Source organism: Schistocerca nitens, chromosome 3 (assembly GCF_023898315.1).
Source record: "Schistocerca nitens isolate TAMUIC-IGC-003100 chromosome 3, iqSchNite1.1, whole genome shotgun sequence".
Taxonomy (NCBI): Eukaryota; Metazoa; Arthropoda; class Insecta; order Orthoptera; family Acrididae; genus Schistocerca; species Schistocerca nitens.
Window position 1 is genome coordinate 259,508,263 of NC_064616.1, and position 16,943 is coordinate 259,525,205.

The following is a 16,943-nucleotide window of genomic DNA, read 5'->3' on the forward strand; positions in this document are numbered from 1 at the left end:
CACAAGTGAAGCGTACAGAAAGCACAGGTGAAGCACATAAGCTTTATTTAAATTAAACAATACGGCACGAGAACAAACTGACGCCATATGCAGGCTAAGTGCGCGTCAGTCACCACGCTACAGGACAGAACATTATTTACATTCCTTACTGCTCGCCTGAAACTAGTGCTACGGATATGCACCTGCAGATATCGGAAAACTAATTTGAAACTGTCGTTTTACGAGTAATCTACAATTAATATTGCAGACCAAGCGATTTTTGCTTGGGGGAAAAATACAGTGAGCCGACTTTCGTCAACAATAACATCTAGCAAAAATACACACAACAATCTTTGTTTGAATTGTTTTCGTGTAGAGTACCCGCGCATCTCACATTCGGTGTAAAATCATTATGACGGTAGCTGTCGGACTGAATCGTGTGCTGCGAACATAGTGCTTTTCAATTTTTGGGAAAAGGTCAAGCAACTAAATTCATCCTTCCAACTATCTAAAACACTAGTCGACGTCTAAAGGCTACCTTGTAAAGACATGCAAATGTTACTGCTTGTACACAAAATGCTGCACATACACAAACTCTTTCTATAACTTGGAAAGGGCTTCGTTGTACATGAAGGCCTAAGAAGGTGTTCACAGAAATAGTCACGCTGATGTCTACTTTACGGATAATAATAACCTATTTAGAACAACATATTATCAACATTTTTGCTACCAATTTTTGAGACATACAGTACAGAAAGTTTCTATTATTTTTGGGCGTCCCCCGCTGTGTGTTACACTGCGAACACTTTCGGTAGCCGACGAGGAGAAACTTCCGAGGCAAAGGATTACTATAAACGCTTAAACTAATGGCAGTTTTGTTAGTGTTGCGACCCCATTTTGAGACAGATGTACCAACGTATCACACTGCATCTTCTCAAACACTGGCGTCTAAATGAAATCTTCTGAAATACTATTAGACTGCTTCTAGTACAGTTGTACACATGGTTTTGTAACGTTGTATTTGATAATATGACATCATTCAACACTGTCATTGTGCAGTTGCTCACACTTCAATTAAATTAGTAATTACATTCACAACAACAATAATAAAATGACGTAGCAATGAATTACAGGGTACAGCATGGTACAGACATGCGCCAAATTTGTGAAACATTCCAGACAGCATAGACTCGTACGTGTGCATGACCGCGTGGTACCATGAGAAATTAATATACCACGTCAGGTCCCGTGTGCACCACCCACACAACACATCCAATCACGATTTAGAACAAATTTTAGTTTTCGTCCTCAATTACAATTGTGTCATAATTTGGTGCTTATTTTTCACAAGGGTTTTATAGTAAATCAGCCATACTACAGTTTCGCACGGATTCACAACAGTAATATATCACGAAACAAAATTCACACTCACTGAAAGGAAAATAAGAATATTCAAAACATGTCCCATGACGACAAAAAATACTGAAGAATAGAACTGAAAGCGAGTGAGAAATGGATTCCTCGTTATAAAATACTGATACTGAAAAGATTGCTACTACAGTTGTGAAAAAGTTCTGCAGTATAACATCGAAACAGAATTGGAAGTGCGAATCAGGAGGCTCATCACTGATGCAAACAAAAATATTTAATGGCTGAAAGAGTATTAAAAACTGAAGTAGATACCACGCTAGAACTGGACTGAATGGAATTTTAACTCTGAAACACGCCGAAACTCGTAAAAACAACAAACATAAACTATCGGAATGCGATTTAATGCTTATATGAAGGAGTTATAGTTGCGTTATGCCAACTGATACAAAAGTGGCAGTTAATAATACGGAAGGACGAACAAGAACTGGGAAGGCAAGAGTCCTCGTGTGGGAAGGGAACGAATGAAATGCTCCTATGGCGATGATTGCCAAGGACACATGACGCGAGAAGGAAAAAGCATTACGCTGTTCCTATTCGGAACAATTACTTAGAAAAATGGTGCGATAGCGTAGCGTACAGATTAAACAAGCCGTTCAGTCAGCTCCCTGGAATGGGCTAGCCGTAGCAGCGCTGATTTTTATAGGTGACCGTCAGCTTTTTATCTGAGCTTCTCCCTTGTCGCGGGCGGCACACGGAGGTGTGAGAAGTCGAGGCGCGCTGTAACACGGTACGGAGCGCCAGTCTTAATGGACGGCGGGCTTCGGCTTTACTAATAAAGAAATAAAGGACGGCGGTGCTTAGTTTGCTGTCGAAGCCAGAGGACTCTAACGAGCTATTACGCGACGACAAACAACCAGCCGGCGCGACTGGTTTCCCCGGTAATCGCTGCGTGTAAAAACGCCAGTTGCAGCCAACAGGGCGCGATTCAGTCTTCCTGTCAACTCGGCAGGAGCGGCAACAGGACGCTGCCCACTGACTGCGTATCTCATATCATTTCTATCGCTGCGGGCACTGTCCCAGTAACTTCCACGACGTTCGATGCCAAAGGTGAGAACACTTCCGAGATGAAGGCCGCTACTGCTAAGCAGATTAGATACTGTACAACCTTATCTACCGGCTTCCTGACGTGTATCGCCGATGGATGAGAGAATACCCTGCACGATAGTTTTGCTCCCGGTTAACGGAAACTAGTGCTACACCGCCAGTAAAACTGTTAAATTACTCTCAGCTATCGCAACTGCATAGATAAAGGCAGTGTCTAAACGAGCCAACAAAAACAGTTGCTGTAGACAAACGTATATTGTGGCACTATGGTACCGAGATTAGGACAAATATGAACATCGTAAATAGCACCGAAGCATTTACCACCTGCGCTAAGCAGTCATTCTAGACCTGACTGTTATTAAACGCACTTTCAGCCTTCGTAATGATGCTGTCAGAAGATAATATATTTTTGGTGCGGCACTTCACATGGAATTAGTGAGACACAATTCAAAGTGCGTTACAACAAATGTCGGTGACAGGTTACCCAACAATTTATTTTTACCAAGAATCAAACTCGTTAAAATGTGTACAAAAATAACTTATGTGGAATGACTAACAATGCGGGCATACCCTAAGATTAGCGATAATTTCTGGAAGATAGTGACAGTACGAAGATCAGTTGTGAAACTGGCAAATAATGCGATGGAATCTCAGGGTAATTTGTACAACAGCTGACGAAGTAAAGGTTACGAAATTTCGGCTGTCAAACAGTCCAGACATTACAGCAATGGTCATTTTGCTACCATTTCTGCTAGAACTGTAATGTTCCACTACAGACGACTGTGTAACGGTGCAGTATGTGTCCTCAGAAGGGTGTTTCGGTCGACACAGCGCGGGCATGCGGTGCACACGTGTACTAACCATTGGAGCAGACGGAGTGCGAGTCGGCGGCGAGGCCGGAGTCGGTGCCGCTCTCGTGGCCGTCGCTGAGGTCGGCGTCGGGCGGCGCGGGGGGCGCGCCGTGGGCGGCGTGGGCGGCGCGGCAGCGCAGCGACAGGTCGCGCGGGCCCTCAGATCCCGAGCCGGGCGACGAGCAGGGTGACGCCGAGCTCGCGCCGTGCACGGGGCCCGAACCCGCGACCCCGCCTCCGCCGCCGCTGGCGCCGGACCCCGGGCTCGACAGGATGTCGGTGATCATGAAGCGGGAGCGCGTCGCCTGCTGCTGCTGCTGGCTCACCATGGCTGCGGGCGCCAGCTTGTCGCTCACCGTCATCTCGTCCACGGTCATGCCCCGCTGCGTCGCCAGCCTCACGACGGCGTCCACGACGGTGACGTCCGCTGGCTAGGGGCGGCCGCGCGCGACTGCGGGTCGCGCCGCCCGGCGCGCGCCGCGGCCCGGCCCAGCGGCCATCTTGCTCCGCCCCCACCCCCCTCCACTCGGCGTTGGCCATCCTCCGGCCAATCGCGGAGCGCGCTCTGCCACGCCTCCCGCCCGCCGGCCCGACCCCGCCACTGACTTTCACCCGCGATCTCCTCCGCGGGATCGATAGCGTCTCCGTCGAGGTCGACGGACGGAAGGAAGGGAAGGAAGCCTACAACAGATTTACAGGCCGCCTAGACACACGGCTAATAAGCCTCTCCCCTAGCCGCTAAACGACGGCCACGTGCCGCCTGTCCTCCCGCCGCGACGCGTGTGACAACGCGGACACTTCACGGCCCCCGTGTCTGTGGATCGCGGATTCTACTGCCGGTGGTCGCTTAAACGTTTTCCAAACGTTTCGCCGGTGCTACGATGGACGCTCTCCATCTATCTTCTCTGTTTCTGGCAACCTTGTCCGATCATATCACGAAGCTGTGTTCAACGCTATTGTGCGATTTGCCACCAGCTTCTGGGCGCATCACTTTCGACTGGAGTGGAACAGAACAATTCTGCGACGAATATAGTGGAGCGTATTCCTGAGGGACACCGGTGCCTTTCGCACACCTCTCGAGCACTCTTTTAAAGTGAACAAAACTGAGAATTTTAACGTGTGCCATTAACATCATTTTCGACTCACAAGGGGAGGCCGCCAATTGTGAAATTCAGATTCGATTCATACTGCGCATAATAAAAGCTAATGGCCAGAGGTGTAATGTGGCAAAGCACCAAGATGCACTTCTCAGGCGTTGTCGAGAAAATCGACAGTTAAAAAAAGCCGTTGCGGTGAAATACTCTCTACGATTAATAGTCTTCTACAGCGTTGTGGCGCAGCGGTAAACGCTCGGGTTTGTAGTCCGAAGGTCGCGGGATCGAATCTCGTACGATGCAACTATTTTTTTTAGTATTTGTTTTTTGTAATTCAAATGTGTACACACACACACACACACACACACACACACACCGGCAATCAGTTGCAACAATTATGCATATAATAAGTTGTTGAAAGTCGTTTGTCGTGGAAAAACTGGCGACTTCGAACATCATTGTGTTTCCCGCAAACAGAGTTGTATTTCACAAATGTTATTAATTGTCTGCATAATGTTAACCACGTATAGTTAACGGAAGACGTAGAAACGATATTCCGAAACGAATACGTATAGCGTAAGTCAAACGTTCGAATTAGAATAGAGACCCGACGAACACAAATTTGCTGTGGCAGGTATGAAATATAAACTCCGTTGCTCACTCGTTACACTTGAAGGACAGATGTTGAATGGGCTGAAACGAGCCGCCGCATATATATATATATATATATATATATATATATATATATATATATATATATATATATATATATATTTGAATTACAAAAAACTAATAATAAAAAAAATTGCATGGCGCGAGATTCGATCCGGCGACCTTCGGATTACGAACCCGAGCGCTTACCGCTGCGCCTCGACGCTGTAGAAGACTATTAATCGTAGAGAGTATTTCACCGCAACGGCTTCTTTTAACTGTCGATTTTCTCGACAACGGCTGAGAAGTGCATCTTGGTGCTTTGCCACATTACACCTCTGGCCATGAGCTTTTATTATGTGCAGTATGAATCGAATCTGAATTTCACAATTGGCGGCCTCCCCTTGTCAGTGAGAAACACTAAACTATGAGACGCATAAAACACAGTTAACATTATAGCTAATCATCTTTACCTTTGTGAAGCCTTGAGTAAACCTTACATCATATGTCATTAAAATTGGTTTTCACTTTCACTTTCCTTCTTTTTAGGCGATGGTACTTCATTAGTTTTGCTGACGGCGAATCACGGTGTAAAAATGTTTCGCCAACCGTAACAATAACTAGGTGTTTCGATGGATGTCTGACTCGTTGCTGAAGTTGACGTAAGCTAGTCGACCTCAACCCCTGACCTCACACGCCGCCACCACGCGGGGTGAACAAGCCATAGCTGCTTCTGCAAGCAGAAGTCAGAGGTGAAAATCAATTAAATGATGTTCGCAGTTGAAACTAAAACCGTCATAGATATTGATAGTCTAATAAAGATCGTAATTACAACGCTTTCGTATACTTACACGAGGTAACACTCGAAATGAGTGAAAAACAGCACACAATTACAAAGCACACGGTGGCTACCTCACGCCGAATTGTCAGCTATGAGGGCAACGTTGGCTGCAGCAAAAGCATATGTCTGTCAACCGAAACTTGTCGACTTCTGCCGATTGAGGACTTTTTTTTTTGTCATAAGCTGGCATATAGGTTACAGCCATTCAGGTTTAGGGGGCTGACCGGCCAACTTACAGACTCTGAATGGCTTTTGAATGCAAGTCTTTTAGGACTGAAAGCTGCATTTTTAAGTTCAGTTATATATACAAGAGTGCCTCTTACCTCACATAAGAAACAGACCGTATTGTATGAAATATTATTCGTTCCGGTGCAATGGGAATTTTTTATGTTTTTTTTTTTAAGTTTTAATTGGAAGTCGGGTTTTCTACAGGAAAAATCGGGAGAATCCCGCCCAAATCGGGATTCTTGGCAACTCTGTTGTCGAGAGTTTACTAGTGATTCTCGGGATACGTTCGCTGGATATCGTATTATGTTAGAGGGCAGCGTACTATTTTGTGTGGTGTGAACAATACGATCGTATACACGAAATCATAGGAGCCTGTATATCTAATAGAAGACGTGTACGAGCCTGCAGATTAGACCAATGTCAGTCAGACTGGGACATTAGAAGCACGAGTAGACAGCATTTTCCGAAGCATTTAAAAAGGCCCAGAATGCATTGGCAGACTCAAGAAATGGGTATCTATTCACACGTCGTGGTCAATACCACAGACATTACATCGAGTGGGATGTAGTAATACACCACTCTGTGAATGTGAAGAAGAAGTTTCAGCTGATCATGTCGTCTTCAGGTGCTTCTGCTTCCAGGTAGAAAGGGAATGCAGAGATTTACATTGCGATTGAAAAAAGTTGTAAAATATAACAATCTATGGACCACTGTTAATTTCGTTGCTCACCGTACGTAAAAAAAAGCAAGTCCTTAAGATCGAATGTACGCTCTGAGTATCAAACTAAAGTCAATAAACTGTAAGGTTAAGATAGAATAATAGCAATAATGGTTCAAAAATGGCTCTGAGCACTATGGGACTCAACTGCTGTGGTCATCAGTCCCCTAGAACTTAGAACTACTTAAACCTAACTAACCTAAGGACATCACACACAGCCATGCCCGAGGCAGGATTCGAACCAGCAATAATGGTTATATGTATTGTAGCAAATTACAGGTACGACTAAAATGTAAGTGAAGAAATGCAGTGGCCACTTACATGGGTGTATCTAGAATAAGGGATTGCCGACAGACGCACATACCAGTGGGTGCAATGTAGAATAATTTAGAAATAATAGGTCTAGATGTGGAGTTAGCTGTAGCTAGTTAGTCGGTGAACCATGAGCTGAACTATGAGGCTGCGAGTAACAGTTGTAGTAAATAAAATTGAAAGTTACTCACTTTTACTAGATGTTGTTTTATTTAATTATATTTTCAACATTTTCTTTTGTATCTTCCTCACATATTTACAACAGTTGCTATGATATACTATATTACTAGACCTAATCTAAATCTTTGTATTTTGTCATGAGCACTGAATTTGTACGACTCGTGTTAGAATTTCCACATAACAGGTACAGAAGTTTATGGTACTGAACTGAACCGAAAAACTGAAATCAGTGAGATCGGTCAGCATTTCTCTTTCTACATATAGGTCTACGTCTGTAGTCCGGAAGCCACAATATAGTGCATGGCGGAAGGTATATTGTTCTAGTATTATATCGATTTTCTATCCTATTCCACTCGCGTACTTAGCGAGGGAATGACTGTCAATAAGCTCTGTAAATGCCCTCATCTCTCGTATCTTATTCTCATGATACATACGTCGGCGGCAGCATAATGGCCGCACAGCCATCTTCGAGCGCATTTCTGTTATACTTCCGTAAGGCAAATATCGACCTATTACCATCCTAGCAGCGCGTCTCTGACTAAGTTCGATGTCTGTTCTGTCCGCAGCTCGTGGTCGTGCTGTAGCGTTCTCGCTTCCCGCGATGGGTTCCCGGGTTCGATTCCCGGCGGGGTCAGGGATTTTCTCTGCCTCGTGGTGACTGGGTGTTATGTGCTGTCCTTAGGTTAGTTAGGTTTAAGTAGTTCTAAGTTCTAGGGGACTGATGACCATAGATGTTAAGTCCCATAGTGCTCAGAGCCATTTGAACCATTTTGATGTCTGTTCTCGTGACTGTTTGGTAAGGACTCCAAAAACTGCAACAGTAACCTGGAATTGGTCTCACTTGCGTCTTGTTTACGATCTCCTTTACGGACACATTGCATTTTCCCAGAACTTTTTTCATAAATGTAGGTCAAATTCTCGCACTTTGACTACTGTCTTAATGAGTCTATAGCTACGAAGTGGAATGATCACATAGATTCACTGGTAGGTAAATTTAGTACCAGGAGAATCTGAAAAGTTCGGTGAATGGTTTCATAAACAAAGCAAATAAGCTTTACAGACAAAGCACCTTTACTAGCCTTTAGAGAAATCATGATTAGCAACAAGAGACTACGACATCGCTTGTAGAGCAGTTGGAAACGTTTCTTGTGGAACTGCTCGAGCCACCGTGGCCAGGCGCTGTTGGATGTCCGCATCATTACAGGTGACAAGACCTGGAGATTCCAATAAGATCCGGCGACCCGCTAAAAATGTCGACTGGCAAAATAAGACAACGTTGGTCGCCTGTTTCGACAGTAAGGACTTGATATTTTATGCATGTCTACCTGAAAGAGGCGGGGAAGACTATGAACGCCACGCTATTGACTGTCGCTTGGTCTCCGCATGGTGTTGATTACGTCAGGTCTCATCTATAACGATGCGGATATCCAACAACGCGTGACCACGGTGCTTCGAGCAAAGTGTTCGCTGACAGCTTCCAACAATTTTACAAACGATTTCAGAAGTGTGTTGCAGGAAACTGATTTCTTTGAAGGTCAGTAAAGATATTGTGTTTGTAACTCGTGTTTCCTTTATTTTCTGGAATCATTCAAAGAACTTTTCTGACGCACCTTGTAACATTTTGCGATGCATTAGAACGATAGAGGGAAAAAACGAGTTTTCTACAATGTTGAACACTTAGAAGACAATAGTTGGGTTCGTATTTCTAGATTTCCGGAAAGCTTTTGACACCGTTCCTCGCAAGCGACTTCTAATAAAGCTGCGGGCCTATGGGGTATCGTCTCAGTTGTGCGACTGGATTCGTGATTTCCTGTCAGGAAGGTCGCAGTTCGTAGTAATAGACGGCAAATCATCGAGTAAAACTGAAGTGATATCAGGTGTTCCCCAGGGAAGCGTCCTGGGACCTCTGCTGTTCCTGATCTATATAAATGGCCTGGATGACAATCTGAGCAGTTCTCTTAGGTTGTTCGCAAATGATGCTGTAATTTACCGTATAGTAAGGTCATCCGAAGACCAGTATCAGTTGCAAAGCGATTTAGAAAAGATTTCTGTATGGTGTAGCAGATGGCAGTTGACGCTAAATAACGAAAAGTGTGAGGTGATCCACATGAGCTCCAAAAGAAATCCGTTGGAATTCTATTACTCGATAAATAGTACAATTCTCAAGGCTGTCAATTCAACCAAGCACCTGGGTGTTAAAATTAAGAACAACTTCAGTTGGAAAGACCACATAGATAATATTGTGGGGAAGGCGAGCCAAAGGTTGCGTTTCATTGGCAGGACACTTAGAAGATGCAACAAGTCCACTAAAGAGACAGCTTACACTACACTCCTTCGTCCTCTGTTAGAATATTGCTGCGCGGTGTGGGATCCTTACCAGGTGGGATTGACGGAGGACATCGAAAGGGTGCAAAGAAGGGCAGCTCGTTTTGTATTATCACGTCATAGGGGAGAGAGTGTGGCAGATATGATACGCGAGTTGGGATGGAAGTCATTAAAGCAAAGACGTTTTTCGTTGCGGTGAGATCTATTTACGAAATTTCAGTCACCAACTTTCTCTTCCGAATGCGAAAATATTTTGTTGAGCCCAACCTACATAGGTAGGAATGATCATCAAAATAAAATAAGAGAAATCAGAGCTCGAACAGAAAGGTTTAGGTGTTCGTTTTTCTCGCGCGCTGTTCGGGAGTGGAATGGTAGAGAGATAGTATGATTGTGGTTCGATGAACCCTCTGCCAAGCACTTAAATGTGAATTGCAGAGTAATCATGTAGATGTAGATGTACTGGAACACTGATGAAGTGTTCAGGATTCAGTAAGGGCACTAGCTGGATATATAGAGCGTATACAACGAAGATTGGCGCAGACGGTTACACGCGAGTTTGTCTGGCGGGAGAGAGGACAAAAAATGTAAATTGGCAGACACTTGACTGAAGATCCTGCACATCTCACAAAGACAGGAAAAAGAAGAGACAATCTGATTAGAGAATTTTATGTAACCCCACTCTCCGCCGACACTTTACAGAACCCACAAACATCGTCAAGATAGACTAATAGTAGCTCTCACAGATGCGTACTGTTCCTATTGTAGAACCTGCCGGGGTGGCCGAGCGGTTCTAGGCGCTACAATCTGGAACCGCGCGACCGCTACGGTCGCAGGTTTGAATCCTGCCTCGGGCATGGATGTGTGTGATGTCCATAGGTTAGTTAGGTTAAAGTAGTTCTAAGTTCTGGGGGAGTGATGAACTCAGGAGTTAAGTGCCATAGCGCTCAGAGCCATTTGAACCATTTGAACCTATAATAGAAGCTTGAGTGGGGCGTGGAGAAACTATGTGTGGTATAATAAAATGTACCCTCTGCCACATATTTAGCAGCGACTCGCAGATGTAGATCAAGATGTACCGAGAGATGGGGAGTTTCCACGAAACTTCTAAGAGTATTTGATAGATAGTGATTTGAATGAGAATTCATATTATCCGGAGACATAGTGTTTACGATTTAAAGAAACGAGAAAGCTAAATTTTGCGCTCCTACTGCTGCGTTTGCCATATGAAAGAACGACATAATTTTCAAAAATACGACCTGTCTTAACCTTTAGGTGGAAGGTCACACGTAAATGGCAACAAACAAATAAAACAAAAATATTTTGACTACTATAACTAGTCTCACCAACTAGCAAATTTTTATAACACTGCCTAGTGCTAACCTCGTTCATAGTAGCGGAAAAGGATACGGATCGTACCAAACGGATGAAGATCAAGATAACTGCGAACGCATTGTGTTGTCTACAACTCGCAGCAGTGCGCGCCGCGGAGCTTTCATGTATTATGTTCTCATTCATGGAGGAAGTGCAGGAGAAATGAGAGTTGATACACCATTTCTATTTCTGTCAATAGACTTTTTTCACGTTCCCCATGCATGGATATTGCCAGGTATTTGTATGGACTGACTGATTCCATTTTTGAGTAATTAATCGTGCTCTCAAAAGCTACTGCATTCTTACATCTCCGGAGGAGCACAAAGCTAAGTTACCCGAAATTCGGAGCTAGTTACCAGTCTGTGCACTAGGCTGGTATTTTGTTCTGTATTTGACGACATACTACCACAACTTTTCTCTGCACAACATTTTCTTATTTTTAACCACCTCATTTCTGGAAAGTCTGACAGACCAACTAGTTTATGTCCAAGAAATAATTAACGTGAACTGTAGTGGCCCCATATCGTTTTCCCGAGGCGTACAAGAAATCACTTCTTTGTCACTGGATGGATCTACATACCAGGACGTTCTACAGCGTTGGAGACGTCTATAGTGACTTGGTTATTTTTCAGAAACGTTAATTTAACTGGTAAAATCACGATTATTAAATTGAATTACCGATTTCAGTTATCAAAGCAATCGTCTTCAGGTTACTTCCATGGCGGGTGCATGTTGCATATTCAACTACATGCAGTGTCTAATTTAATCCGTCGATGACTCTCCAGCCAGAGTAATGTTATGCATTATACCTCCGCTCAATTGAGTCGTAAGCCTACTTAGATACGAACGAACGCATTTGTCATATGGTACTGAACCCACGTTTGACGAAAATCGACAAAAAGATTATCGAACACATTGTTACCTTCTCTGATGCACGTATCTACATCTACATCTATACTCCGCAAGCCACAAAAATGGCTCTGAGGACTATGGGACTTAACTTCTAAGGTCATCAGTCCCCTAGAACTTAGAACTACTTAAACCTAACTAACCTAAGGACATCACACACATCCATGCCCGAGGCAGCATTCGAACCTGCGACCGTAGCGGTCTCGCGGTTCCAAACTGAAGCGCCTAGAACCGCTCGGCCACACTGGCCGGCCCGCAAGCCACAGTACGGTGTGTGGTGGAGGGTACTTCTGTTCCATCACCTTCAAACTCCTTTCCTGTTCCACTCGCGACTGGCGTATGGGAAGAATGATTGTCGGTAAAGCTCTATATAACATTTGTTTTCTCTGATTTTCTATCCGTGATCTTTTAGCGTTACATGGTGGAGGAAATCATATGTTGTTCGATTCTTTTTGATATGTACGCTCTCAAAAGTCCAATGGTAAACCTCACAGTTACGCACAACGCCTCTCTTTTGCTTCTGCCACTGGAGTTTGTTGAGCATCTCCGGTAACGAAACGCGCCACTCTTCGTTCGATGTTCTGTATCTATTCTACTAATCCTTCTTCGTAAAGGTTCCAAACTAATGAGCAATACTGAAGAATCGGTTGAAAAAGTCCACTTCTCTCGTGGATGAATAGCAAATGGTTCAGATTAAGGAACGGCGCTTGGTAGGCGCCCCTTAAGCTAAGATGGGTAGAAAATTTTATTGTTCTTTTTCAATAAGGTATATCTGCATGAAACAGTTGCTTGAACATTGGTTTTTGTTTAAATGGTGAAAAAGAATTTCTAACCAAAACGACACAAAGCAAGAAAAGATTTTCCAGAACATAATTCGAGGTGTTAAGATTCAAATGGTTCAAATGGCTCCAAGCACTATGGCACTTAACATCTGAGCTCATCAGTCCACTAGACTTAGAGCTACTTAAACCTAACTAACCAAAGGACAGCACACACATCCATACCCGAGGCAGGATTCGAACCTGCGACCGTAGCAGCAGCGCGGTTCCGGACTGAAGCGCCTAGAACCGCTCGGAAGGTGTTAAGAGAAGTGTCGGATAATATAGGCCATACAACAAAATACAGGTTGTTAATTAAAAAAGGTGTTTTGACTTTAAAAAACAAAATAATCTGTTTATGTATCAAAAGTACAAGATTATAAAGAAAACAGATGTTTAAAAAGCTTTCAACTTGCGGTCCATTGAAACTTCCCCTTACAACCGCCGTTCCTTAAGCCTGCTTTTCCTACTGTTTGTTTTATGTGGTCATTCTACTTGAAGTCGCAGCCCGGTATAGCCGCGCGGGCTTAGGCGCCTTGCCACGGTTCGGGCGATTTCCCCCGTCGTAGGTTCGAGTCCTCCCTCGAGCATGGGTGTGTGTGTGTTGTCCTTAGTGTAAGTTAGTTTAAGTTTGATTAATTAGTGTGTAGACCTAGGGACCGATGACCTCAGCAGTTTGGTTCCATAGGTACTTACCACAAATTTACAGTTTTTTTTTCCATTTGAAGTCGTCGCAGGTAGTTACGGTATTTACTGTTTCCAGTGATTCCTGTAATACTGTAATCCAACAGTAGTGGATCTTTTCGGCCGTTTAGAGTGCACTGGTAGTGTATGAACCAATCGTCGATCCTCTGCATTCCGCTACAGTGGTCTACATCTACATCTACATTTTACTCCGCAAACCACCCAACGGTGTGTGGCGGAGGGCACTTTACGTGCCACTGTCATTACCTCCCTTTCCTGTTCCAGTCGCGTATGGTTCGCGGGAAGAACGACTGTCTGAAAGCCTCCGTGCGCGCTCTAATCTCTCTCATTTTACATTCGTGATCTCATCGGGAGGTATAAGTAGGGGGAAGCAATATACTCGATACCTCATCCAGAAACGCATCCTCTCGAAACCTGGCGAGCAAGCTACACCGCGATGCAGAGCGAGCCGGCCGAAGTGGCCGTGCGGTTAAAGGCGCTGCAGTCTGGAACCGCAAGACCGCTACGGTCGCGGGTTCGAATCCTGCCTCGGGCATGGATGTTTGTGATGTCCTTAGGTTAGTTAGGTTTAACTAGTTCTAAGTTCTAGGGGACTAATGACCTCAGCAGTTGAGTCCCATAGTGCTCAGAGCCATTTGATGCAGAGCGCCTCTCTTGCAGAGTCTGTCACTTGAGTGTATTAAAGATCTCCGTAACGCTATCACGGTTACCAAATAACCCTGTGACGAAACGCGCCGCTCTTCTTTGGATCTTCTCTATCTCCTCCGTCAACCCGATCTGGTACGGATCCCACACTGATGAGCAATACTCAAGTATAGGTCGAACGAGTGTTTTGTAAGCCACCTCCTTTGTTGATGGACTACATTTTCTAAGCACTCTCCCAATGAATCTCAACCTGGTACCCGCCTTACCAACAATTAATTTTATATGATCATTCGACTTCAAATCGTTCCGCACGCATACTCCCAGATATTTTACAGAAGTAACTGCTACCAGTGTTTGTTCCGCTATCATATAATCATACAATAAAGGATCCTTCTTTCTATGTATTCGCAATACATTACATTTGTCTATGTTAAGGGACAGTTGCCACTCCCTGCACCAAGTGCCTATCCAAAATGTTTCGAGACTGGTTTAATAAAAATAGAGAAAAGTTAAGATGGTGGTTTTAATGCTGCAGATGTTCTAAATAGTCTCCGTCCAGTTGAGTACAGCGCGCAGAACATCCGAACAACCATGTGAAACTGTCACAGTAGTGTTATTAAGAAATACGATACAATGTTAACAGAGGCACTGCTATTTCGTATTTATTCGCTAATACCAAGCCCTCGACTCTCAGTAAATTTGTCCTTCCTGGACGAGAATATAAGTATCGCACGAGTACAGCTCTTGACACGTGGACGACGACATATGGAAGTTTGTGTCTGGCCGCGAGTCCTACACGGGTAGCCGAAGCGGTTAAGGCGACCGCTCGCGTGAAGCAGGAAATCAGGGTTCGAGCAGAATTTTTCACTGCCGTCATTCTAATATACAGCCGAATATAGTTGAGTTCGAAACTGCGAATAAATTTCCTGTCAGAAAAGTCCTTTAAGATTTTCGATTCACGCGTCACATTCGCATCTTCTTCGCTCTTGGCGAAACATAAGAGTCCTTTCTGAACTTTGTCGTTTTGTGGTAGACTCGTACTGAGAGCATCAAGTCTCGTCATCAGTGAGCTTTCTTCGATAAAAGAACTGTCCGAATTCGTTAACTGAATCAAGTCGCGGCAGGCGTACACGCGTCTTTTTTTTTTTTTTTTTGTTCGGGAGTCAAGGTTGCGGGACGAACTTTGCACATGTTATTTTGTTCTTCAAAACAGTCTGGAGAATATCTTGCACACTTGATTTAGAGATGTTCAGTTCGTTGCTCAATTGCGATTTGTGACTCAACAACACTGACACACTACAAGCCTGCTCACAACTGACTCGTCAGTACACGTCTGTCGTTTACAGGCGTTAATTTGAGCTGACACCGTAGTTACTGGGATGGTGTCACTTACACGCCAGGACTTTAAGGACGGATGGTGTAGATATAAGAGTCACTAAAGAATGCAGCCAGAGGCCCCAATACCTCCGAAACTCGCTCAAAACTGCCGTTACCCTCTGTACTCGTATCCAGCAACTAGGATCACATCTCTGATTTGTGTCTTCACCACTCTGCGGAACACATCAGGAAGCCATATTATAAGACTGTATCAAGACTAATATTACAGTGCTACTACGGAGTGGGAATTTATTGACTTAAATACCACACATGACATAACAATAACCGAAAAGTGTTTAACGGAATGAAACTCTAATCAGCTTGTTGGGGTTGGAAACGCCTGTTGAGGTTTCTTTTTCTCCGAGTTTGGGGAATAGTTATGGGTTTTTAAACTCCGCTTCCTGCAAAATACAATGTTCCGACACTTACGTTTCACCTTCAGTGGCTCAAGTCTTATTTCTGTAACTATATTAATTGTAAAGATAGAACCGTATAGAGTGATAGTGACATGCTTTTATGCGTTTTTATACTAATCAGGATGTCACGTTTTCTGTTGTGTTATTGTAACATCATTGAATTTTTTTAATGATAGGCACTGTTTTTCATGCCTTTTTCACTTCACTGTCTCCTGGAATCACACATTTTCATACAAAAAGAAACTTATGTCACCACAATTATTCTCCACCTCTTTCTGAATTGTGAAGTTCGTGACTGCCAATAATCACGAGATAGCTACAGAAATCTCAAGCTGATTAATATTTCTAGATTTCTAGACGGCGTTTGTCACGGTTCCACACAAGTTCCTTCTAATAAAACTACGTTCCTATGAAGTATTGCCTCAGCTGTGCGACTGGATTCGTGGTTTCCTGTTAGAAAACTCACAGTTCGTAGTAACTGACGGGAAGCCACCTTGTCGAACAGTTCTGAAGCGAATGCCTTCGTCTTCGGAATCAAATCAAAGTCACAAGGACTTAAGTATGGTGAATGGTACAGTACTTCCCAGTCCCATCCACCGAACAGAGCAGCCACAGCTTGCGCTGAATGCGCCCGCGCATTGTCGCGCAAAATGATGGGTGGGTTGCGCAGAAAGTGCCGAAGCTTCTTTCGCAAAGCTGGTCGCAGGTGTTGCTTCAAAAACGAACAGTAATACTGTACACTGACGGTCTGCCGTGGAGGAACGTAATGCGTTAGGATAACACCATCACAGTGGTACACGAGAATCACTATAGCTTTCACCATACTGGGGCTCTGACGCACTTTCGACTTTCGCAGCGACCCTTAATGACGCCATTCGTTGGATTGGCGTTTCAGTTTAGGCTTCGTGGCATTCGCTTCAGAACTGTTCCAGAGACAGGCAGTAGACCGCTCCATACGCACCATAAACAGAACAGGCTCTGCTGACGGTATACTACGCTTCCACATCTCTGGCAACGGGTTCTACACAACGCAGGTGACTACTTTGAA

At 44.2% G+C, this 16,943-nt stretch overlaps 1 protein-coding gene across 1 annotated transcript in view; it reads right to left on the minus strand.

The window, feature by feature from the left end:
* The window catches only part of LOC126249169 (homeobox protein B-H1-like), a 185,653-nt gene extending 181,971 nt beyond the window's left edge, over positions 1-3,682 (minus strand). Inside the window, exon 1 of the mRNA XM_049950825.1 lies at positions 3,316-3,682. Coding sequence (XP_049806782.1) covers positions 3,316-3,682 — 367 coding nt within the window. The remainder of the gene's footprint in view (positions 1-3,315) is intronic.
* Between the last annotated feature and the right edge of the window lie 13,261 nt (positions 3,683-16,943).